The sequence below is a fragment of the Oreochromis niloticus genome, linkage group LG22 (genome assembly GCF_001858045.2).
Source record: "Oreochromis niloticus isolate F11D_XX linkage group LG22, O_niloticus_UMD_NMBU, whole genome shotgun sequence".
Taxonomy (NCBI): Eukaryota; Metazoa; Chordata; class Actinopteri; order Cichliformes; family Cichlidae; genus Oreochromis; species Oreochromis niloticus.
The window spans coordinates 31,452,680-31,478,680 of record NC_031985.2 but is presented as its reverse complement, the minus strand read 5'-3'; the positions used below and the strand labels follow the sequence as shown (position 1 = coordinate 31,478,680).

The following is a 26,001-nucleotide window of genomic DNA, read 5'->3' as shown; positions in this document are numbered from 1 at the left end:
AAGGCCTTATTTTGTTGTAAGAGTGCGTTAACTTGGACATCGTAGTTGTTTATCACACTGTTATGTTCTTCCTGTGAAACTTTGGGAGTCTGAGCTTGGGTTTGCAACGCCATGTCTTTTGCTTTCATGGCTTCCTGTACATCACACAGATTTTTCTTGACCTCTTCAAGCTCTCTTTTCAGTGCCTCACATTCATGGCACAACAACTCCTTTTCTCTGTTGATCACGTTAAAATAATGTTCAGAGTCTTTCTCAGTGGCTTTGAACATCCGTGATTCTCCTTTCACACCCTCATCATGTGGTTTCAGTTCTTTTTGACAATCACCACTCCTTTTGGAAAGCTCCTGGAGGTCCTGTTCAAGATGTTCGTTATGTTGCCTTAATATGTCAATTTCATGTGCAAAGCATTGGAGTTCCAGGGTCTGTCTGAGCTGTGCACTGTTCGTTGTTTTGTTTTCCTCATTCATGATCCGTTTTCTTTCTTCACTCTCTTGTAACTCTTTAAAGGCTGTTTTTGCCTGATGGAGCTCATTTTTAACAGCCTGTATTTGCTGTTGCATGTCATCTTTTTCCTTTTCAAAGTCCCTTTTCATCTCACACATGCGTTTTATCATCACATCATTTTCCTTTCTTAAAGACTGGTTGTCCTTTTCCATGCCTTTCACTTTTATAACATAGCCTGCCTTTTTGCTTTGCAACTCTCTGATGTCATCAAACATTTCCTGCATCACCTCGTTCTGTTGCTGAATTTCTTTGGTATTGGAGGTTTGTGAATCCTGTAGATCTTTATTCAAATGTTCCAGCTCTTGAATTCTGATGTGAATTGTTTCGTTCTCTAGTTGCAGGTCTCTTTTCCTCTTGTTTTTAGAGAACCCACTTAGTTCGAAAAGAACTTCAATGTTTTTTTGGAGAATTTTGTTCTCATTTATGAGCTCTCTTTTTTGCTGCTTAAGGTCGGCGTTCTCGACTTTAAGGTCACGTATGGTAGAGTTTTGTTGTTTGAGAGTTTTATTCTCATTTTTGAGCTCTTTGGTTTGCTGTTTAAGTTTTTCGTTCTCAGCTCTCAGGTTGCACACAACAGGATTTGACAGACTCATGTTTCAAATTGAAGTTGATGCTAAATCTCTGTACTAACTTAAAGATCTTTTAAAAATACTGTCAACTGTGTGAGAAACAAGTTTCGAGTATTTTAAGTGTTTTCCTGCCTAGTGAATTTTTCCACTATCTTTGAAAGACTGATAAGAATGGGAACCTTTCCCCTATTTAAGGCTTTTAGTGTGCTGATGTCATAAAGAAGATGATAGATCAAAGGGATTCTGGTGGAATGTCACTGTGTCTGGTCTGGGCAGTTGGCTAATTGAATAATAACAAAATGCAGACTTATGGTTATTGTAATTGATGATGGTTACATGAATTATAAACACCCAGTGAATATTATTTAGAAAACCAAACTGTGGTGGAGGTGTGGTCCCTGGCTCAGCCGCAGGGGAGGAGTGATGCAGTGAGCTCAAGGGGGCGGTGCCAGGGAGGCTGGAGAGACAGGTGGTGATGATTTGGCTAACGAGGTTTTCCTTTTTATATAGTCAAGCCGGAGACCAGAGTGATTAGGAGCATGTGCAGAAGACCAACTGGAGAGTTGGTGAACAGGTTGGCAAACCTGTTTCCTACACTGTGTTGTGGAAGTTTTCCATTAAATAAAGCCTGCAGACGAGCGGTGAGCGGTAGCTAACATTCTTTAATCAAAAAACTAACATGAACCAAAAAATTATTTGCGAGTGAAAACGCAATGTGAATCAGACTAAAAGTGAAGAAGTGACTTGGATGAGTGACGTAGCGTTTCTCCCACTGAAAACACAACGTCCAGATGAACACAATCAACTTTATTGCATACGCTGAAGTAGTTAAGTTTCAAAGTAGGATAGATTTGAAGAGGATTTGAAGTTTTTGGCTTTCATTTGAATGGGAAGAGAAATTCAATGAAAAGTTAAATATTTTAAAAAGTTTAAAAGTTACAACAAAGAAAAGCAATAGCAGCGTAGTCCTGAATGTAAACTGTCAATGTAAAATCAGCCCTCTTACCAGTTTGTTTCTTGTCCAGGTGTATCGGGTTGCAGTGTGATTTTCCTTCTGTCTTTAATGAGTAATGGTACTTTAAGTGCTTGATGATTTGGTGGACTGACTGTGCTGCATGTAGCTATGAGACTGAAGCAATGTTGTGCATGTTTCTCTGCTTGTCTGCATTGCCAAAAATTGTCCTATTATGGTGATGTATCATAGAACTGTACTATATAGTGTATGTAAGTTTCTGTGTTTGCTGGTAACTACCATCAACCTAAGGTCTCTGCTAGAGCTGGGCGATCTGTCGAGTGTTCTTTTTTTTTTTTTTTTTTTAAATATCGATATTTTTATACGAGATATAAGATGTGACAATATCCTTTATATCGATATAGTATATGTTACGTTATAATTATAGTTGCGGAGCCGCAAGTTTGCCTCTCTTTCGTCCACTTTTGTCTTTAAGCAAAGTTACTCGACCTCGCCTCTCCTTCACTGAACACAACTCCCCCTCCTCCCCCATCGCTTCACCTGCAGGCAGCGACAAGATGGACACGGCAAATCTCCGTTAATGAGTTACTGCGCATCGCCCCGTGCGTGGGGCTGGACGGTGTCAACGTGCTAACGAGCTAGCCACGCTAACGCCATGCACGGCCTGAAATCCTTTCATTTTCTCAAAAATTGACTGCGGGCCTTTTGTATGAATTCTAGTTGTGCTTGATGACCGCGAACCGATTTTATGTGATACACAGCGCTCAGCAGTCTGTCAAAAAATGTTTTAGTACGACTTTGGTAAGCTACGGAGTTGCACCGCTTGATGGATTGTCGGAGCATTACGGCTACCGAGGAGCCTCGCGGAGTAATACGTACTGTGCTTCAACGTAATATTACCGTATTGTGTGTGTGTATAAGGACCATAAATGGCACCTGTTCAGAGACATGGTTACGAAGCGGATTTCAAACTCCAGGCTGTCAGTCACGCAGTAGAAGTTGGGAACAGAGCAGCTGTGAAATCTGTCTATGTTATGCTCATCGTCTCTTAGTTTACATTTTGACTGCACAATTGTGAGCTCTTTGTTATGCACAAAACAACATAGTTTTATTTATAGAGCATCATTATTTAATAAATGCTCATAATTTATTTTTGAGTAGTTTTTTTCATGTACATCTATGCTGTATGTTAATAAAAGTGCCTGTGTGACATCTGGGACACAGCTTTGACTAAGAACTCTTTTTGTTCTTACTTTATGGCTTTAAAAGAAATATCGAGATATATATATATATCTTATATCGCCATCCAGCTAAAAAATATCGAGATATGAATTTTGGGTCATATCGCCCAGCTGTAGTCTCTGCCAATTTATATTTGCAGAGATGTTCATTTGATTGCAACAGCAGTAGGAATCCGCAGTAACAAGAGTAGGACAGCTAAGCTAATTATGGTTAAACATTTGCAATTTAGTGAAAGCAAAAACTGAACTTGCAAAAATGGAGAGGTTTGTTTAGAAAGTCAGCTATGACATTTAGCTTTTTGTGTTCGTCACATGTAGGAGATTTTGAATTGAGTCTAAATTGACCGCAGATTTACTTAACTAGTTAAAATCAAACAGGCTATTATTGAAGCAGTCGAGGAATTACCTTTGAGACCTCAGTCATAGGTATTAATCCAAAATCTAACATTACCCTAACCTTATATTTTTGTAAAAGGCAAAATTGACTTTTTGGGGGGAACAGTGTTTCTTGTCTGTAAGTTAAAATTGTTGTTTTTGTTGTTTCCTGATTTAGAAGAATTGGGAGAACAATTACATGCAAACAAAATGATACATTTTGGTTGTCCATGTTTGGTGTCGCTTTGGGCTTAGGGTAATCACTGACGATGACTTACATCTAAAAGAGTTCAAAATGAGAAAACGTTGCCCTAAAACATGTTGACATGGCAATGAAAATGAACAATAATCAAAATTGATCATGCAAACTAAAAGACTAAAACTTACCATGTTTCTCTTGTTACTTCATTAGCCTCAGTGTTCTCAGATCATTCTTTACATAAAAGCACCCAGTTGTCTTGCAAAAAATATGTAGGATTAGTGAAATCACACACATTCAAAGATACTGGTAGTTATTGTTTCAAATGCCTATTTCATGACACCCAGGCTAAATTCATCTAAGGGAGTATGAAAGAGATTATCTGGATGCTGAAATGATTGTTAAAATACATTAGGCCAATAATAGTAGACCTGTGCTACATTTGTCCAGCTAGGCAACACATATTTCTGCATAAGAGATACATGAGACACCCTTTAAATGAGCAAATTTCATGCTTAAAGCATGGAAATGCAGCCAAAATGGACCATACAATGGCCTCAGTGAGCACATCAGCACGTAAAAGGGAGCTACTTCAACAACTTCCAACAAAACGCAGTACTTACACAGCAATATATGCAAAAAAAAAAAAAGGTACCTAAACCGAATATGTCAACCCGAGATGCAACATCCTAGCTTTAACCTCCTAGGACCTGCCGTCCACATATGTGGACATCACATTTTTGGATATTTTGACCAAAATACTCAATTTTGCTCTACATGGGCCTGATATCCACTTACGAGGACATTATACTGCCACTGTTCTATCGAAATTTAAAATGAATATCCTCATTTGTGGCTCTTATTTTCCTTAAAAACAAAAATAAGGTAAAAACAAAATAATCTGGAAATTCTTTGTTTTTACATTCATCGGGCCACAATATGCCCAAATATCAAAGAGAAATTAAAAATGTATGTCGTGGAAGAGTTCGGGTCTTAGGAGGTTAAAATATTTTTCAGTTTTATTTAGTGCTGTCAGCGTTAATCTCGTTAAAATGACGTTAACGCCATAACTGCATTAATGCTGCAAATCCCCGTTAACGAGTTACCGCGAATTGCCCCGTGGCTGCACCGCGTAAGCGCCGTTAGCTCATTACGGTCATTTTAACGACATTAATGCCGACAGTACTAGTTTTATTATGTTTAAGCTTAGGTTGTACTCCATTGTAGACATAGACAGCTAGAGACTGGGAGGCTGAGTCATTCCTACTTCTTTGAAGTCTGGTAGTTTGTGCATTGTAATGTAAATACTCCATGGACAAGCCCAGAAATCACAAAAAATACACCAAACACCAAATATTGTTATTGCAAACTATCTTGAAATAGCCTCAAAATGGTATCAAGATATCTCCCACCCCTTATTGACATGTCCCCAGAAGCCAAGAAACCAAAAAAGTTCAATTAAATCATTAATTATACCATTACTCTGATTTGTATCTTGTTTGTTTTTACATTTTTTTTCAATTTTTTCCCATTGAAGTTATGCTTAGCTAGCTATTTGTAGTTTTTTGTGTGTTTGGAAATTTCTGTTACTGGATAACTTTTACCTGTGAAGAAAAGTTGTTTATCTTTGGGAATTTGTGGACTAAGAACCACGCGTCACATTTTATTCTTCCGCCTGCACCTGTATTGGTGAAAAACATCCATTAGCAAGCCATTAGCTTCCACACTGTATCATTTTGAATAAAATAAATGTAGGTGAGACCTTGTAGGCAGGCAATCGAAATGCCATTTAAGTAAAGTGCTAATGGTTTATGGCTTTAATGGAGCTTGACTGAAGTCATCAAGGTTACAGATGTCAGAAACAAACTATACTTTGACATGTCAGGGACGTTTTTCTTTTTTCTTTTTTTAAATTTTTAATTTCGAATGTCTCCATTAATTAATGTCTTTCAAACTGTCACCATTAGCTTTTTCATTCCAGCATCATCTGCTGAACTGATTACATCACATCTTTGTCTGTCATATCTTTTAGCGCAATTAGACCCCTTCACTTTGCAGACATGTGTGCTGTTATCAGGACTTCTCACTTTTAATTTCCTGTCTCTGTAGGTGGATACACATTCAGTCAGACAGCCCATGTCTCCGTTTTCCTGCGCCACATATCTCTGGAGTGTATTTGTTTTCCTAACAAAAATGAAAGCGTGGAACTTGTCAGCTTGAGCGAGCATGTTATTATAACATGGCCAGAACAGAGGTGATGGACGAGGCAAATGAGTTGTAAAGCTTTCCATTCAGGGTTGTTGGACTGCAAAGTGTGAAATTTGAAATGTGTTTCATCTTCTGGGAGCTTCTGTGTTGGATGTTTGTTTGTTTTTTGAACCGCTGTTTCCCGTTGTGGCCAGATTAGATCATGTCCCACCATCTGTTTATGTATGACCCATATAGTGCTGTCCCATGGTTTGCTGATAAACTGCTGAGCCTTTAACAGAAGATGGGAAATCAAGTGAAGGGTCCATTTCTTATACAACTTGACCTGATGGTTGTACTGAGATTGTATGAAGTAATTTTACTGCGAATGGCAGGCTGTGAGGTAAAACAATGTCGATGAAGTTCTGGTCATGAAAAACAAGTTTATTAACACATCCTCTACCAGTGCGACTGAAATAAAAAGACCTTTAAACTGAAATAAGTGTTGCAGTCTTGCACGAAATCTTAGTATGGACAATCCATCAAAGAGCCAGTATAAAGAGATCTATATCTAGCGCCAGTTTAGAATTCCCAGTTAACCTAACAAGCATCTTCGGAAGGGAGCAGTAGTACTTGGAAAATAAAATACATGGTTATAGAATTACCATTGCATTTAGCTTTTTTTCAACCAGCCTTCCCTTTATCTACAAGTCTTCCTTTTAAGTGTATTGCAGTACTTTTCTTACACTCTTCATCAGGTTTATCTGGCCTCTATGGTTTTGCAGCTTTATTAACATTTGTGTTGGGAGTATTCTAAATCATCAGATTTTTTTACAATGCACTCCAATTCAAGTGATAAAACATTTTACCTTGGTTCCACAATGGCTTCCACATAAAGTTAATCAGGAACCAGTGACAAACAAAGTGGATAATGGCATTAATGTCAATTAAATCCCATCAATATCCGTTCCGGTCTTGGAACAATGGAGAACAAGAGCCTTAAACTATCATTTCAAAAGGAACATCCTTCCATGCGTACCCACATCTATACACACTCATTAAAATGTGCTAAGAAATGTTCTATTCCTTGGAAAATGTCCAAGTAGATAATGGAAGACAATGCCCCCTCCACACACAGGAGTCCCTCAGCTGAGTCTAAAGATTGGTCTTTTGAAATTTCCTGAGGAGACAGGAGTGATTAAATGGTGCCCTCTCATTAGTCAAAGGATAGATGTGCAGCAGAGCCTGAAGTCATGGCTTTCTTCTCACTGTGCCCACTGTGTGATATCAAAGAGGTGCTACAGTCTGAGAGCCGATTAAACACGAATGAAACTCAGTGGTGCAAAATGCCCCGGACCTACCAAGAAGTTCAAGCTCATTTTGTTCTCTCTCACTGTGACTATCCTGCCTTACTCATAGGCCAGTTTATTTCTTGCTTACCCTTACTGCCAAACCTTTTGAACTGAGTGACTTCAGTGTTTAATGAATGCACTACTAAATCTTAAATTATGACGATTTATGATACGGAGGGCCTCATGGCGTCACCTTGCTATTTACCATTATCCTCAGTTAAAGTTGAAAGATTTAGGGTAAGCCATCAGGGATATCCTCTAGTAGTTTTTCATCTCAATCTGTGAATAGCTCAATGTTGAGAGCAGCCTTTTATTGTGAATTACCTTTAGGCTGTTAAACAAGTCTTTTTGAAGGCTACTGATAATAAAGCGAGTCTTTTTCTCTTTACTTACAAAGACGGCTCCATGCAATTTGCTTCTTTTTGCAGTATTTCCCTCTTCATTATCTTCTGCTGCTGTGATGACCCAGATTCCCCTTAGGAATTTTTAATTTGACCTAAAATATTTTCTCAAATTCTTCTGTATTGAATTAGGAAATCACAAATAAAGTTTGATTGTGCTTGACACAAATCCCCTTGTGTTTTGTTTGATTTGTAAGCTGCTGAAGGTGCTGGGAAAGGCCAAAATTCTCTTGAGTTTTTAACGCTCTTTTTAACAGATATTCATGTTTGCCTGCGGAAAGAGATACAACTTAATGATATGGGGGAATAAGAGTATAATTTTACCAACTTATTTAATTGTTGTTATCTAAATTGTGATTCTTTTTAAATATAAAATTAGAAGCCAATTGATCTCTAGTTTTGTATACAAGTTCTACTGATGATCACCATAGTTCACAGGTTTCATATGAACCTGTGTAACTATGTTACATAAGCTTTTTTTTTTGCTAATTTATTAAAAAAAAAATCTCTAAATCAGGTCAATAATTTTGGCTACTTACACTTAACTCACTTTTGCTGAATTGAGTCCTTTGGTGCATCCAGCAGAAGAAATCAGTATTTAATTTTGACACGCACAGCAGTGACAGTACAATCTGCCTTTTTCATAGTTAAATCACAGACCACATGCTTACAGGCATTTTTCACAGCTTTCACAATAATTTAATAAATGTTTAGAAACATAAGTATTTAAATTATAGTTTATTAGTTCTGCATTTGAAATAATTATCCTTATGTAACAAATAAGTGTTCGCTCACTGAACTCAGCTGAAATAAGCAATTTAATTATTCAGGTGACATGACAGCTACCCTGCTTGAATATTCTTCACTTTCTTCCTCTGGTGGGTTGAATGGTCGTTGCTGTACACGTAAACATTAATATTTCATTCTCATGTAAGTTTCTGCTTTGTAAAATGAATAAGCTGGGATATCGAGTGTTTTTGCTGAGACCACATTTCAGTATATACAGAAGACTCGTATAAATATTGTTCTAGGTGCTTTCATCAGCTCGTGCCACTGCATGTGGAGGGTGAGGAGGCGGCTGCTCTTAAGTGACATGTTGTTTGCGAGTAGCAGGCACCCTGGGAAATGTTTCACATAATGGTGCATGTCCCCCTTTTCTTAGTGGATGATTCTGATGCCACAGCAATAAACCTGAGGCACGTTGTTGAAATGGGTTTATCAAATGGGCCTCTGATGTTAAACTAAAGGGCATGCTGCACAGTATGGGATGTATTGTGCCTCGGGGAACTGAAACTGATTTTTGTGCAGTGTTACTTAATGTAATCTTTGTGCTGACTTGGCACTATTGCAGGTGAATAAAGCCTACACATCATTTTTTAACATAAAGGATTTCCTTATGCATTCTCAAGTATTCATGAAGCTTCTTATGGCCTGGCCTGCTCTCACGGGCACTGTTATATGTTGTTAAATTAAAAGTCTAGCATATAGACACTAATCTGTCTGGAAATAGAGGTTATTATCTGACATTTTAGTTTATTGTAAATACTAGAAGGAGGAATGTAATGTTATCTACATTATTTTAGGTAACATAGATGACTTATTCATAGCAGGCCATACAAAGTATTCCTGACACTGGAGACAAAGTAGCAGTCATTAAAGAAATGTATTGTAAGCCAAAAACACTGCTTAGAAGTATTTAATGCCAGATCTACACTGAATATATAGCATCATCAGCACATTTGCACAGCACTACGTCCTGTATAGAAATCTGAATTGATTAAAAAGTCATACATCTGTTTCATCTGACACTTATGAGAGGGACAACAAGTGATGTGTCCTTGGTATATATACATGGTAATACTAATCTATACTGTAATAGCTCTGGAAAGATGTGTTCATTAATTCAACACACAGCAATGCCTACACATTCTGGATTTGAACATGCATACAGCATTTTCTACAAGAGTCTAATGGATCCATATAGCAGCAGAAAAAAACAACCCTCAAACTGTACTTTAACAGCACAAGTGTGAATGTAATAATGTTGCTGCCACATTCAAATAGTGGTTTGTAATCTAGTAGCTCCATCTCCTTGCTGATTCTTCTTCAGGCCTCAGGCACAAAATTCCAGCTTTACCTTTCAGCAATAGTCACCAGGAAGGTTAGCAGTTTAAAAACAGTGAATCTGTGCCCGTATCAGCAGTCTGTTAATCGGTCCAATGGAGCTTGTTTTTTGTTTTTGTTTTTTTAATGTATGTTTCTGTCAGTTTAGTGGTCTGCCTTAAGAATTCAGCTCAAAGTGCAGTTGTTGAAAATGATTAGTTGGGTACTTTATGGTTTTGTTATGCTTCAGTTGAGAGTTATATGTGATGTTAATCTCTGTCAATGTCTTTGAGTCCCATTGAAAGATGTTATGCTCGATGTAAATCTATAGATTGTAGATGTAGTGCACCTGTGTAGAAGTTTACACTCCAGAGTCCAGTAGCTTGTAAGGAAAGATAGTATTGTTGTCAGTTCCTCACCAGCACCATCACACGGTACAGGTTGCGCATCCTGATCAGTTAACAGTGTATTAGCACAATATCCAAATTGATATTTAAAGCATAGTTGTTCAGACCAGCTTTTTGTTTGTTTTAATATAAAAGTCACCTCATAAGCAATGTAGCGGTTTTGTTTGGAACAAGTGAGTTTGCGCAATTTAAAGATAATGATGGGAGCCATTTGGAAAATATCACCCAACCTGTGATATGCACAATATTCAAGGGGACAAAAAGCACCTCTAATAGCTTCTGAAGCTATTAAAGAATCAGAATCAGATTTTTGTTTGTTTGTTTGTTTTCTCAAGCATGTCACATTACGACAAATTTTCTTCCAGCTGTGGGGGTCTCTCTGGTGATACAATGAAATGGAAAGATTTAAAACAACAATGTGAAACTGGGGACTAAAGCATAGACTCAGCAAAGGATGCTGTTTAAGTTAAGCTGAGTTTCAGGCAGTGCACATGTCCCTCGAGCAAACATTGTAGCTAAACTTCACCACATTATGTAGGATTTAGACAAGCAAAAGTATAAGCAAATGTATGTGTTACATACAACCCGTCTGCTTTGTTCAGCTGCTGAATTCATTATAATTTAATTTTTAGAAATTATAGTGATAAAGATTGTAAAAGCACAGAAAATGTTGTCATAAATATCAATAAATGAATAATTTGTGGATCAGTTTCAGGCCTTCTTGTCCCTGCAGGCTTTGATGACTGATAAAAGTGTCAAACTGCATTCAGCGCTGTTAAAGGCTCGTAAAAGTTTGCCGTTAAATGTGGTGAGCACTGAAACCCAGCCACCCAGGATATATTTGAGCACTTTAGTAGCATCATTGACAGACTTGCATAAAACTGCAGTGCCATATATATAAATCCCTGTGTCTGAAAATACTGCAAGTCACGCAAATTTTACCATACAGATTGAATATACTTTCAGTTCTCAAAGTTAGGTAAAGGGACTCCATACTTCGTTATAACTGGTGTAAAACGTGGGCCTTGGGATATATTACCGGCTGTGTAAAGCAGCACACCTTGATGAATTGGACCCATGCTGTGAAAGGCTTTTTTTCTGTTCTGTATCTAAATAGAATAATCATTCTCTCCCACCAGTTCTGCTTCCCAGCATTCATTTGTCATCTCTCTCATTGCTAAATTTCTGGGGATGGGTTTGTTTCCAGCATCAGCAAATAGAGCCTGTTGTTCCTGGCACCCAAGATTCATTAGAGTAAAATTGTTTGTCAGGCGCATCAAGGAAATCATGCTGATTCCTGCAGACGTCATTGCTTTCTCACACATTGCATGTAAGCGCACTAAAGGAGGAAACGCTAGCTGGCTGATAAATGTGTTTGTTAGTGTTCCCTGATGATGACGCCTTTTGTTGTGGCCCCAGTCTTTTAACTATTTGCCAAATCATAGTCCCATGGGAAACTGGAAAATCCCCAGTCTCAGCACTATTTTCAGATGTTCCCCATTCCAAGAGACGGCCGCTTCACTTTGCAGTCATCACTTTTTGTTCTTTCTTTGATAAAGTGCACATTTTCCTCCGGGGGAAAATGTTTCTCTTGTATGTTCTCTGACAGCTCTGGATGTTCAGACTGCAAAACTCCAGCATGGTGATACTTTAGACCCGGGCTGAGGAAACTATCCCGGCTGATTACGTTGTTTTCTCATCTGATCATTTCAATACAGGACACAGGAAACCCATTTGTAAAGCTGTAAAGGGTTGTCTCCATCTAGTACCAGAACTCTTTGGAAAAAGTTTAGCTTCTATTTCAGAAATCATCCGAAATGACGTCAGTGAACTGGTTACAGCATCCTCGCGTCTGCCAACCCAGCCAGTCTGTGATGCTTTATGCAAAAGAGCCACAGGGGGAAGAGAGGCAAAAGATCTAACAGTCCAACTCGTCAGAGCTCTTTTTTGTTCTGTTTTTTGGAGGCACTTTGTTTCCCTCTGGAGGATTTGTGGATTTCTGAGTAAATAAGCCAAACGTCTATAAGAGGACCTATAGGAATAGAATATTAATTTAGTTTAATCCAATCCAAATCCAAAGAGAGCTGTATTTTCTTTTACTTGGTGGTTATGACTAATGCTAATTATTTAACCATCCTTGACAAAAGCCTGGGGGTTGGTCGAATTGTTAGTTTTGCTTGTGAAGGTTCCCAACTGAATCTTTTGAATATGAAGCAAAGGTTCCTCAGTGCTTCCTGTCTTACCTGCTTTAGCGTAAGCTGCACTGGAGCGCACCTTTATGAAAGGAGCGGAGATAAAGTCTTCAGAAATCTTATAATTCTTCAGATCTTTCTTTGATCATATGACATTTTCAGTCGACTTCAAGAGAATGTGATTAGGAGCACACAGGGGTAGTTCTTCAGATTATTTGACGGCAAACATGCTCTGTCAGAGAGCCTGGAAAGGTGACTGGTGTCATGTTTTCAGAGTGTCTTCTGTTGAACTGTGGTCATAAGCAGTAGCATTAGCAGCCAGAGCAGGACGTTTGCTCATTAAAGCACATAAGGATATATCCAAGAGCACCAGTTCAAGTAATGATAAAGAAGAATCGAGTTGCTGATAACCTGTGAGAAGTATTTAGCATTCTAACAGACTTTGAAGTAAATGTTTATTTAAATTGCAAACTGTCTCTTGTTTCCACGTCTCCCCTTCTCAGCTTTTCCATGTCTTACATGATAAACTTTTAGGATGGTTTTAACTACTTAAAAAAGTGTCATGGGGATTTTTCACTTTCTTCCAAATTTTCCTGAATTAATTAAGAAAATAATGAGTCAGCTACTAAATTTACACCTACTAGATTTTACACAGGAGAAAAATGTAATGACTCATCCAATAATATTCCTTGGATGAGGACGTTGAGGAAACTAGAAAAACTGCCTCTGGAGCTGGGTGTAGGAGGGTCTGTAACAAAACAACTCAGAAAAGCTAAGAGGTGTAGGATGGAAAGTGGGGCAAAACCCACTGGGGCCCAGCTTTATAAGAATAAACCAGATCAGCCGAGGACAAAGCAAGAAGAAATCAAGGCAAAGCAACAAAAACCCAGACACAGGACAGTCGTAATAAGTCAGGCAAGATGACTGAAACCCAGGTGAATAGAATAAAGATTGGAAAGCTACATCCTAACTTGCGATGTAAACGAAACCCTTCCCAACGCTAAACCACAACCTTCCACTCCATTCAAGTCATTATGGGCTGTGTCGGCCCGATGTGTAGTTACATTTCTCGGAATGTTGCACTTCAGGTTACGGCACTGGGTTAACAGCAGTTTCTGGTTACGACGTAGATTTCTCTTATAAACACAAAACAAACAAAAACACTTATAAAAACAAAACAAAGCAGCAGATAGAGGCGTTCAGGAAGAACAAGACTTGATGGAAGAGCTCATGAAGAGAAGGGAAGAATGAGATCCTTCTCTAGTTAAACTAGCGTGAGTTCAGTGACTCCGACTTGTTAATGTATTGTCGTCAGTTCTACGGAGCGTCTTCAGTTGTGTCTTCAGTGCTTCTGCCAATTAGCACTAAATGTTGATCGTAGCTATATGTGAAAATGTGAACTAAATCTTGATGTTTAAAAGAACTATATTGAGGTTAAGAGAGCTGCACTTCCTGAAAAGTCAGCACACAATGGAAACATATCTGTTGTGAGACGCACTCGCTCTCCTCACACTGTCACTAATGGCTTGTTTGTTTGCAGTGAACCCTGACCACCAGAACCCGAATTTCCCTAATTGAATAATAGTTGCTTTCACACAGCTCAAGTTCTCCGGTGTCAACTTCTTCCTCAGCAAACAGTTTGTGCAGCACACTTGACATTCATCACCTCATCAGATCGCAAAGAAACTGCCCCCTCGCAGCTTGGCTAATATGACTTTGGTTGATTTTTGTTGTGGCTTCTACATAAGTGGCACTTAAAAAAAAGATTAACTGATTTGCTAGTCAAGCACAAACACACACACACACACACACACACACACACACACACACACACACTCTCACTGTGTTAGCTTATAATGCATTCATGTTGTGTAAAGCTGCACTGGCTTGTTAAAAACACCCAGCCTTGCTCAGTAATAGGATGGTTATATAACATGATATGCAGGGTTTAGATTACTACACATCTACAAGCAAATATTCATACCATGTTTTTTTACATAATCGAATAACAGCCTACTGATTAATGGGGAAGCAATCTTTAAACGTCCTGCCTCAGCTGCTGTGTTTGGATGAAATAAACGTGTAGAACCACTGAAAACCTGATTACTTAAATCCCCTTGCATGCTCTGTCCTCTGTTTTGCAAATAGCAGAAACAGAAGCAACACAGTGAGGCTGGCTGGTCTCATCAGCATTTACCGCCTTTTGTTCAGTGTGTGCTTTGACAGAGATGAAAGGGAAAAGTAAAAATATAGCCCATCTTGGCGTACTGTGAATTGGAACTCGCTGGTCTCGCTTTCTTCCTCTCGCTCTGTCTTGCCTTGCTCTCTCGTCTCGCTCCCTGCTACCTTTCTTTTTTGTTCTTCTGCAGGCGATAGTTCTGTGTGGAGCTGGCTATCTACTCTGGCACTCTGCCCTTTTTCTGGGGATTAAGAAAAGGCCTTGCATATAGACTACACATCAAATTTCTGTCCTCCTGCCACTGCGTTTTATCATTCAGTGTGAAATCTCAATTCCTTCACTGTGCCGTTATGTAATTATTGCCCATCTTAATCATTTCTGTCTTACTCTTTTTGTCTGAGGGCATCATGTTTTAAGACTAGAGCTGTTATGTCTTCAGTGTGTCACAACATGGGCACATGCATCACATGCTATACATTCAGTCCTTTGTATTGTGTGAGACATTAGTAAAAGATGCCATTTCCAAAGGTTAGATAGTCTTCAAGCTGTGACTCCACCATTTAAATTGACAGTTCATGCAGATAAACATCGAAATCTCCTGCAAGTTAACAAGGGAGATGAAAGCCCACCAGCTGAGCTACGCAGCTGATATGCATCTTTTCCTCGCCGTCTGTGCCTGAATGTGTTTTGGCTTCCATACAAAAACTAATCATAAGTAATTTAATCTGCCCGAGAAGATCACCAAATGTATTAATTTATGATTTTCTGCCATGTAATCTTGTAGTGCTTTTTCACCTCCTGGGAAAAACACGAGTTGCCTTCTCTTTTTGATGGAGCCCTTTGCTACTCTGGGTCAAGAGAAGTATAGCCGCCTGCTTTGTAGATTATATTTTTCAGAGTAAATAGTTTTTTGTTTATTTTCATCCATTCACAGTTATTACTCTTTAAAAAGGAACAAAAAAGGCCTCATCAAAGTCTATTTTATCATCTTAAATCAAACATTGTTTCCACTCTAGTCTTACAGTCTTTTTCATTTGTTTACCCCTGTTACCCGTGGCACCATGGAAACCACTACGAAGATACTTTGTTGCATCGGTTTCTATGTACATTCATGTGGAAAAGAGTTTACACAAGTACACCCTTACTGCTGCCATAGGAGTTAAGGGGGCAAGTAGCAGCCAAATGCTGTTAATCAAATGCACTTCATTAATTACTAATTAAGTGTGAGTGCCTCTGTGAAAGCAGAAGATTTGGTGATTTGCTTGTGTGGAGCATTCAGGTGCATGTTAATAACGCTACAGTCCTCCCACGAAACGAGTGAGTTTGCAAAATCACATTGAACTCACTGATGAAGGACTGAACAAGCGTGGCTTGTTTGCGAGGAGAAAGCCGCCTGGCTGCATGGCGTAGGTTTTCAAAGTTCCATCTAAACCGTCCACAAGACTTGTGGAAAGTCTGTCTCTCTGCATTTTGTTTGTGCACCTATAACACTGGAGGGGGCGAGCACAGTTAAGTACCACAGACGTGTCACGTTTAAGTTGGATGTGAGGACTTTTTTTTCCCCAATCCGACTTTATTTATAGAGCACTTTAACAAGATGGTTGACTAAAGTAATTTCCAAAGACAGTGATAAAAGATAAAAATAAATAAAATAAATACTAAAAGGTGAATAAAATAGACAATAAATAAAATTAATAAAATAAAACAGATTAAAACTGACTATTAGTGACTGGAAGCTGACTCTGGTATTACTCCTAAAACGCCTTGGAGAAAAGGTGTGTTTTTAAAAGTGATTTAAAAATCTCAAGTGTTGGGACCAGCCTAATATGGAGGGGCGACTTATTCCATAATTTGGGGGCCACAACAGCAAACACTCGGTCCCCCCGGTGTTTCAGTCTCGACACGGGGACAGCAAGGACGTTTTTAAATGTGAAAAAATCAAAAATGAGCAGAGGCTGCTGAACACTTCTGGTCTTTCCTTTTCAGTAAATGTAGTCAGGACTGTCCATTAGGATCAAATTTACATTTTTTAAAGGGACTGGTTTTTATATTCCATCTTTTTTTTGTTTGTTTTACTTGAACACTCAAAGCACTTTATACCACATGTCTCATTCATGCAGGCACATTTTGGAGGGTTTTTTTCTACTAAGTGCTTTTTATCTAACGTTCACTACATTCGGACTGTAGCAGGCAGGGCTCAAACCACCAACATTCCCGTTTTTAGATGACCTGATCTGCCTCCTGAGCCATTGCTCGTGGGTTTCCAAGCGAGCCAGAATAGTTTAACTTCACTTTTTGTCCAGGTGGTTTAAAAACTTTAAAATCAACCTTTGTATCTCTCTGCAGGCTAATTTTTGGGGCATGGGTTTGATCCCCCGACAGGTTTACTGACCTCATGTTGTCTCTTTTTATCTTCTAAATTTTTATTCCTCTTCTCTGAAGCACTTTAGTCTACAGAGAAGCAACATCATCCTTCACTGTAGCAGCTCACCCTGTGACACACATTCAGAGCACTCCCTTGTCTCCCTCCTCATCTCTATTATAGCTGCCATAATTCCATCCAGTTAAGAGAAAAACTGAGGTTTCGGGGTATAAATTGCAGCCTGTACCGCACCGGTTTCTCTACTTTTGTCACTCTTGGGTTACAGTCGCTGTCTCATGTCATCTGTGGCCCTCTGAAGTACACAGTAGTCAGTAGTTGGCTATTCTCTTTTTCCTTGCTTATATTGCCAGTGTTTGGCATTCTGAGGTCTAGAAAGAGCAATTTACTGTTAAATTCTCACAGATCAGAGTATTTAATTTGTGAACACGTTTTAGTAGATGGCCCGAAGTCCCGACAATCAGACTTTTAATTTGGGCTGAATTTCTGTTTATCCGTTGAGCTCGTGAACTGTGTTACCCTCTTTCAAATGTGAAGAAATTGCTGTTAAGTGCTGACATTGTGATCTTCATTACATTCGAGCTGCTCACTCCTGGAGACGGTTGGTTCGGGTTGTAAAGGGAAAGCTGAGGCTGTTATCTCCATGTGTGCGTGTTGTAAGTTAGACTCCATGAGCTTTCCAATTACAACGTCTGCACCCGAGGGCCCAGTTTGAGGTAATTGCTTTTAAGGATCGCCTGACACCCCAAGGCCTGCTGTAATGACACTGTATCTCTGCTCTATGTGCTCAAATTATTCTATTTGCATTTATTAAAGCTGTTTTTGTGAACCCATAGATAGACAGAGCATTGTTTTTGTTTTTTCTCTCTCAGTCTCGGTAAAGGCGAAGCTTTCATATCTGTCCCCTGCTACAGGGCATGTTGACGCTCACTGTAGATTAATTAAACGTCTACAATTACAGCAGGAACTTATGCAGGTGTCTGACATTCAGGGTGAGAAGGAAACAAACAGTCTAATTGAATCAAGCTTGTCACTTATAACTGATTTACCTCTGTGACTGATTTCATATCGCAACTCAGCTGGCTGCCTTCTCTTTTTAACTTGCAGTCAGAGCTGTTTCTGTTACCCAGGGCTTTGTGATTATGCGTTTTGTCAGGTACAAAGGCTGTTCGGCAGCAGCAGCCAGCACAGTTGTTTCAGTGACAAAGCCTCCATCTCTTCCCATAATCCAGAGTTTTTGCTGCTGTCAGAGTTGTTATAAGGTCAGTTGTCATATTAGCTGAGGAGGTGAGGTGTGTGTGCTGGTGTGAGTGCGCACACCGTTTCTTCTAGACAGTGTTGTATAGCAGCGTTTGTGATGGATGGGTGGAAGGTTTAAAAAATAATAATTTAAAAATTGTAAATTTGTGCTTCATCACCTTTGCCTATGTTTACCTGTTAAAGGGATCCTCTGTATGTCAGCGGCTGAGCAACAAAATTCAATTAAAAAAATGTAATTTCAACTGATAAAGGGTCCACATCATTTTTGTTACTTCAATGTGCTTGTGCAAAGTAGCTGGGTAACTCAGAGCAGGTACATGCTCATACAGCAAGAGAGTCCAAAATGTCTGACATACTAGGTGTCCAACAAATCTTCAACAGATTGGTTTGGGAACTAATCAGGCATTGTGACCTTCTGGGATAAATATCTTGTGGTATCATTTACAAAGAACCAAGTGGTATGGCTCCACCAGTTTCCTAATGCAGGAAGTCTGGACCAACTTTCAGTTTAGAGGGTCCAAGTTTTTAATCCCTAAAGGTGTTCCCCAATAGATAATGCAGAAACTGGTTTAAGCTGGTGGTGAGGAGCTCTAACAGGAAATTCACATATGGCTAAACTTTATCCTTGTACTCTGTGTTACTCTAACCATAACGAGGCTGGATGTTAAGTCCTTGATTCCACTGTTGGACAGAGAGAGGCAGAGGGAAACCCTGGTGTTATGTATGTTATGAGCAAATCATTGGTTGAAGGAGCTACAAGCACTGAATATTTTGTAAGAATTTATTTTAGATGCCTTGAATTCAAGAAGACTTTGAGGCTGAGCCTGACCAGCTTCCCTCAGCTCTGCATCCTATCAGATCAGTAGGAGAAGAGAGGTTTTTAGCATTATTATGCTAATGGCTCCACATGTTTCTGCATCTGTGTCTAGTCAGTTACATTGCAGATATGCTTAATGCAATGTAGAAAAAAAGACATTAGCTTTATATTGCTATATTTTAAAATACTGATATCAGTATCAGCCAACAGAGAACAAAAGGTGTCACGCTCCAGTGCTCAAGTTATTAATGTGAGGTGTCGTTATGATGGACAACAGCATTAATGGTGTTTAAATTTGATAGTGTTTTTGCACAGTAAAGTTCTTTTTTAGAGAGAAACAGACACATGAACTGTGATATAAAAAGAAGAAACGGTTCTGGATATTTCTCAGAGACCATTTGCCCCTCCTCTCCAATCTGCACCAGGGTACCTTTGAGCGAGGCTTCTCACAGCCATGAGGTGGAAGTGCACGTGGCAACAAGTGATATGGATATTTAAAAAAAAAACTGGTTCAGTCTGCACTGCTGTAGTCAAAAGAAGATTATTTCCATCTGCAGTAATTTATATTTGGCAGCATATTACTGTCAGATATAAAGCACACTGAAGTTAAGTTAGAAACAGTGTGAAAACAGTGAGCTGGGGTGGAGGTTTGGTGGAAAATTGCTTGCGGATACAAAAAACCTATAACTTGATATCATTTCTAAAAGTAGAAAAGGGTTTTAATATTTAAGATTCTTTATCACGTTTTCTTGACAGTTTTTTAAAAAGATTTTTCAAAGATAGCTTTTATTTTATTTTTTATATCTTTTTATTAGTTTTTGTCATTTAACCGGATGCTAACTGTGGATAAACTAGAACATGAAGTAGGGACATCCATTACCATAGCCTGACCATTTTAGTGCATCACTGTCGCGTTTGGCCATGAGCAGCTATCTGGCTCTTCAGATGTTAGCAAACTATTCTGATAGCTACCTGTCACTACATCAATGCGTTTTCTGAGCTGACACTGTAACACTTGCACTCTTGGCATATCGACAATTGCTGCTTTTCCTCACCTTATCAGTGTCATGAGCCACCAATAATAAAACCTTTAATTATCCAGAAGTCTACAAAATGTGTATCTGTAGTGAAAGATAACTAAAGCCCCACCCACACTGGTCTAGAAACCAGTCAGCGACCCCCTGCAACCACTGGTAGCTAAGGAAAATGTGTATTATCTGATGGTAACACCAATAGTAAATTGAAAATTAGAATTTTAGTCATGTAGTGGTTACTGAAGGTTGTGCATCTGTAGGTCTGAGCAACTGGAGCTTTAGGCCTCGTCTTGGCTCTCAGAGTGGATCAATCTATCCCATGGGACATTTTGCCAGTTGACACGCAGTCTTCTCGTTAGTCTGACACTTAAACCTCAAGCCTCAATCCCAACGGTGCTTTGGAAGTTGTCACATGCAGTAAAGAAGGATTATGACTGACACAGGGTTTAAAAGACTGCGGCAGCAGTCCACCTTAACTTGGATGTCTCTTGTGAATAAGCCGAACCCAGCAAAATGTTTCTCAGCAAAGCAGAAGGAAGAAACAGGGTAGTGATCCCTGTGCGCTCCACCTCACAGTGCAGCAGTGCGAGAGGAGGCGGAAGACCATGAGGAAAAGGAATGCTTATTCAGGCTTTTCACAGATAGGAAAGTGGGAGGAAGGAGAAATGCACGAGAAGGAAAACCAAAACTGCAAGTAATCTGACCCAGTTTTGTCCTACAAACTGGTGACGCACACAATTTTTCTATTTATTATCTTACTTCAGATTGATCTCATTATGAAGTAGAGAGATGGATCTCAGGGGAAGGTTGGTCTGTCAATAGCCACTGTTTATCATAAGCCACATAGTCATGCATAAGCTATATGTCCTCAAAACATGTTTGCGGTGTGTACTTGTGTGTGAGGGAAAAGTGGATTTTCCAAAGCTCCTGAGGCTTCATTCGTGTACTTTAATCACCACTTAATATCTGCTAACTGTTGTAAATTGGTCAGAGAGTGGTGCATATAAAAGGGGGGATGGGTTGCAGCTTTGTTCAGTCACCCTGGCCTGCTTTTACTTTAGGTTATGATTGCCATTATACCCACAATAAACCTGCTTTGTAGGCAACACTTTTTTAAGTTGTTTGTTTTAAGGGTCTTCGGAAAGAGCAAAGGTAACTTTAACTCCCTGGCCTGGATATTCATGACTGGAATGGCAAAGTTTTTGTAGATGTAGTTTAAATTCTTTGCACTTCACTAAACTGTACCACTCACATTTATCCTGTATTGGAGTATTAACTGCTGAGCTAATGCTAGCAGACATGCTATCATATCTTCTGAGCTGGTTGATCTTGTTGTCCCTTTAGCACAGGACTGCTTGGAGTCATGTGAAAACTTTGTTTGTACCCATTCTTAGGAAGAAAGTTCATTAACGAGAATCAGAGAATCCGCAGGGACAGCGTGTCCACCGGACTAAACAAGGGAGGAAGCAGCTGGCTTGTTATCAGTGCTCAGTTCAAAACCCTTCATCTCTAATAATATGGGTGTCCATTCATGGACTTGAAAGCCTGCACTTCTGAAAAGGCATCATAAGTGGTGAGAAGTATATACAGGTTTTAGATCAAAACATGCTCCAATCCACTTTATCAGGGAATGCATTGAATATTTAAGCAAGATAATACTAGCCTGCATATTAAATCTATTACAATAGAATTACATTGTAGCAGAAGAGTCCAGGTGCTGAACTGGGGCCTGCCTGTTCACCTGAATTGTGTATCAGACAAGAATGGGATAAGATCCCTCTCTCAAAAGTCCAGCAGCTGCCCTCCTCACTTCCCAGAAGTTTATGGACTGTTGTTAAAGAAGAGGTGATGCTACCCAGTGGTAAACATGGCCCTGTGTAAACATGTTGCTCTTATCACATTCAAAATGAGATGATATTTTTCATGAAATAGTAAAATGTCTCAGCTTAAACGTGTTATCTTTTGTATGTTCTGTTTTGAATAAAATATGGGTTTAGGAAATTTGCAAGTCACTGCATTGTTCTTATTTACTTTTACCCAGCACCCTAACGTTTCTGGGATTGGGTTTGTACTGTGAGATAGAACTGTCTCACAGTGCAATGATGGCATGAAGCCATCATTGGGACAGACTCATTATTTTCCATCTGAGCGACTGGCATTTCACTGAACGCTGTGACTCTACAGAGCAGATAACGCATCATTGCATTTCCACAAAACTTGATTCACATTCAAGTCTTCTTGCCTGGTGACTCCGCATTTGTTTTGCTGTCACTCTGTAAGCGCACAAAATAGGAAGCTCTGTTTGTTTGTTTTTTTGACACTGTGCTAATGTCGTCTTACTGCAAAAGTCACGAATTTGAATCTAAAGCTCGGTCCTATTTTCACAGCTTAGTGAAAACACTGTCCTGCTGTAATCACCACTGATTGAAGACCATGATTATGGTCTCTACTTAGGGCTCAATATTGATAATTAGACGGGCTGTTAGTCAGTAGACAACTGCCAACAATAGAGGTGTAAAAAGTACCTCATTAGGAGCCAGATCCCAACTCTGGGGTAGTTACTCTGTTAAGGGAAAAAAATGCTTTGAGATGAGAAAGTCCTTAGCGATCTCCACCCACAGCATGGACTGAAGTTGTTGGGGGTTGGAGTATCAAAAATAGTCCTGATTTTTAAGCTGTAATATAGATTTATTATAAAAGACTTCATATAAATATTCAAAATAAATAAATTCCACTCTTAGATTTCTTCTGAACACGAAGTTCCCAGTATACTTTGTTTTTAATTAGCCTCAGTAATGCAAACCTTACTTAGGGCCTGTAATATCTAAAACACAGCAGCCTTTCTTACTTCAGGTCTTAGATAAGTAGTTTAAAATTCTGTTTCATGTCCAATCAAACAACATCCATCCGAGGTTTATTTCTCAGCAGGTGTTCTGTTTCCGAGTGGAGCTGATCTCGGTATTAAAGCCATAAATCAGCGTCATAATTACCCCAGACTCACTGTATGAGCTCCGACATCTTTTCTGTACCAGACACACTTATTCTTGTTGTGACTGGACCCTTGGCACCTCCCATGTATAAAGATTAAATATTAACTTTGCTCTTTTCCAAGTGATTGGACGAAGCATTGGCATGTTCAGTCTGCTGACTCAGTCCCTGAAGAAAGAGGAAACAAAGGAATGATGTGAAGCGTGCCCTTTTCCCCGATATGCATTGATTATTCTGTGTCACACAGAATAATCAATGTCGGTATCACACTGATGGGATTAGAGGTTTATGTGCCACCCGAAGCACATCTCCAAAGTTCTGCGTTGGGTAGAGTCATTCCATTTTTCACTCATCTATATTGAATATCGTCCCTGTAACCTCGCAGTCATGTGTCACCTGTCATTGATCGCTAACTCGAACAGTCTTTAATTTTCATTATTGGAGGGGGAGGGGATGGTACAGTATAACAGATATAGCGGGGTCCACAGTGATGTTAGCAGAGCTCTGGTAGAGTATAGAGACGGAAAGCCCCAAAGCAAAGACACAGCTCAAATATTTTATGAGTGGGGACACTGCAAGCTTAAAAATGAATTAAGCAATGTTGGAACCAGTCCAAAGTGTTGGTGTTTTAAGACTTTTCTGCCCTATCTCAAAGACATTTGGGTATGTAATGGGTGTTTTTGGTTGCAATATTGAACCAGAGGCTTCTCCCTTCATCAGTATTGCTGTTTCACTAATCCCCTAGTCTGTTTTCTGGTAAAAACTAAGGTATGCCGGTCCAAATCCATCTGAAACTCCTGAGAAATGATCCCTGCTGCCTCGTCAAAGCTAATGCTGCAAGTAAGCGCTCAGAAATGGAATAAAAAAAAAAAAACAGAAGTCATATGACAAGATGCCCGGGGGCTTTAATGTGATTCTGCAGCCTGTGGCTTAGCCAGAGATGGAGGTGGTTTGAGGTAGACATTGGTGACGGGGGAGATATAAATGATACTGACAGTGAATCACACAGTTGACATGCTGCGTCACACCTTTGTCACAGCCTCGGCTTGGAGATGTTACTGTCAGCACTTTGTTTATTGTGTCACACGTCTATCGTCTAGTGAACTGTTTTAAAGGAGAAAAAGGTCTAAAAGGGAAAGTAGAGAAAAACTAAAAACTATAGGAAGCCTGTGCCAGTTCTATATCTTTAAATGATTAACACTACCCATGTTAACACCAGTTCATCCAGGGGTTTGAAGATGCTGCTATCCACAAGATGTGTCGTACATTCATTTTGGCATTGTAGTTTTCCTGCCACAAGCTTTTCTATTTTGGGATCTGCAAGACGTGCAGATTTTGTCAAAATGGTTGGCCGGTAAACTAATTATATTGTAATTTGTTTGAGTCACCACAAAATACAGAGTGTAGAATTTGAAAAAGCACTGCAGGGCACGTTTTTGCTAGTGTAATGGTTTCAAATGGATCAAATGGATTTTAATTACACAACCAGTAATTAATTGTTAATGTTATTGTTAATCTGTTGTTCTCTTCTACGGCTTTGGTCCTGTCTGGCTCCCCTCACCTCCAACCAGTTGCGGCAAATGCCTGACCCTCCGGTTCAGGAGGTTTCTTCCGGTTAAAAGGGAGTTTTTCCTTCCAACTCATGCCAAGTGCTTGCCCATAGGGGGGTTGTTTGATTGTTGGGGTTTCTCTGTATTATTGTAGGTTCTTTATGTTACAGTATAAAGCACCTTGAGGCGAATACTGTTGTACTTTGTTATGAATTGACTCTTTTCCTGACCGTACTGAAAAGAACAGTGGGCTTTGTTAAAAAGTCGGGCTTAAAAGTGCGTGACCTCAAAAAGGAACTTGTGTGACTGTTTGTTAACTGTCACTGTGTCTGTTGTTGGCTGCTGAAAGCCTCTATTGTGTTTGAAGCATAGCTAAGCAAAACTGACAAGCTTCCCTCATACACTGAGAAGATAAAGTCAGTAGAAAAAAAGTCATTTTAAATAGACTGCTTATCATCTCTCTGCATATGGAACTGCTGAATACATGCATGTATCTGTGTAAGCATCTGTGGTTGACATATCTGCTGTAAACCATGATTATGGTTAAAAATAAATTCTAGCTGGCTAAATACATTGGGAGTAGTTGACATTGTGCCAAAACGGCCTTTATGGACAGAAAAGGTGTCGCATGAAGTGTGGAAGGAAATCTGATTTTGATTTCCATCCTCTGTTTTGAAAAAGTTCTCTCGGAATTAGCTTAACAAACTGTAGGAAGTAAGAAATCAACCCCCCAAGAAATCAACTAGATTTGGTCTGAGCCCCTCAAAGTTTAGTTCATTATGCAGTTCATTACCTCCCTCTTATGTCTTCTGTGCTCTGTTTCCTCCTCTTCCCCACTGCATTTGCTCCATTTGCCTTTCTGCTCCATCTTCCCCCTCCAACCAACCCTTCTTTCCTCCTTGCTGTTAGCAGAGCTGTCAGAAGTGTTTGAAGTGATTTCTCACTGCGTCTCCTCAACAGTCCTAGATCAGGATGCCTTGGGTGGTGTTCGGCACCCCGGCCTTAAATAAGAGCTTACTTTTCTATCAGCGGGAAGGGTACCGTGCCCTTTCTGTGAAGTCGTTCCCAATGCAGCTCCTTTGAATGTTCCCCTGGGCACCATTCGTGCTGCCTGGATTGAAGCAGTTTTATAAAAATGTATGTCAACTTGGGGCAGATGCGTTTCTCCCAACTTTTATTTGTTATTTTGTATCACTGGTGGCTCTAATGATGTGTTTAGGCTTTGTAGCTGCAGGCTATTTGTTCGCTAGCAGGCACTCTGTAGTATGTCCTCATGCAATTATACTCCCA

General features: G+C 39.5%; 1 protein-coding gene across 4 annotated transcripts in view; it reads left to right on the top strand.

Moving 5' to 3' along the window:
* Positions 1–26,001, top strand: part of ctdp1 (CTD (carboxy-terminal domain, RNA polymerase II, polypeptide A) phosphatase, subunit 1) — an 82,023-nt gene that overhangs the window by 49,596 nt on the left and 6,426 nt on the right. The window contains exon 13 of one of the 4 annotated variants that reach the window (XM_019350664.2): positions 5,971–6,802. The exons of the other annotated variants lie outside the window; for them this stretch is intronic. Coding sequence (XP_019206209.1) covers positions 5,971–6,049 — 79 coding nt within the window. The 3' untranslated portion in view covers positions 6,050–6,802. Of the gene's footprint in view, positions 1–5,970; positions 6,803–26,001 lie in introns of those variants that run through there. 4 annotated transcript variants of the gene reach the window in all.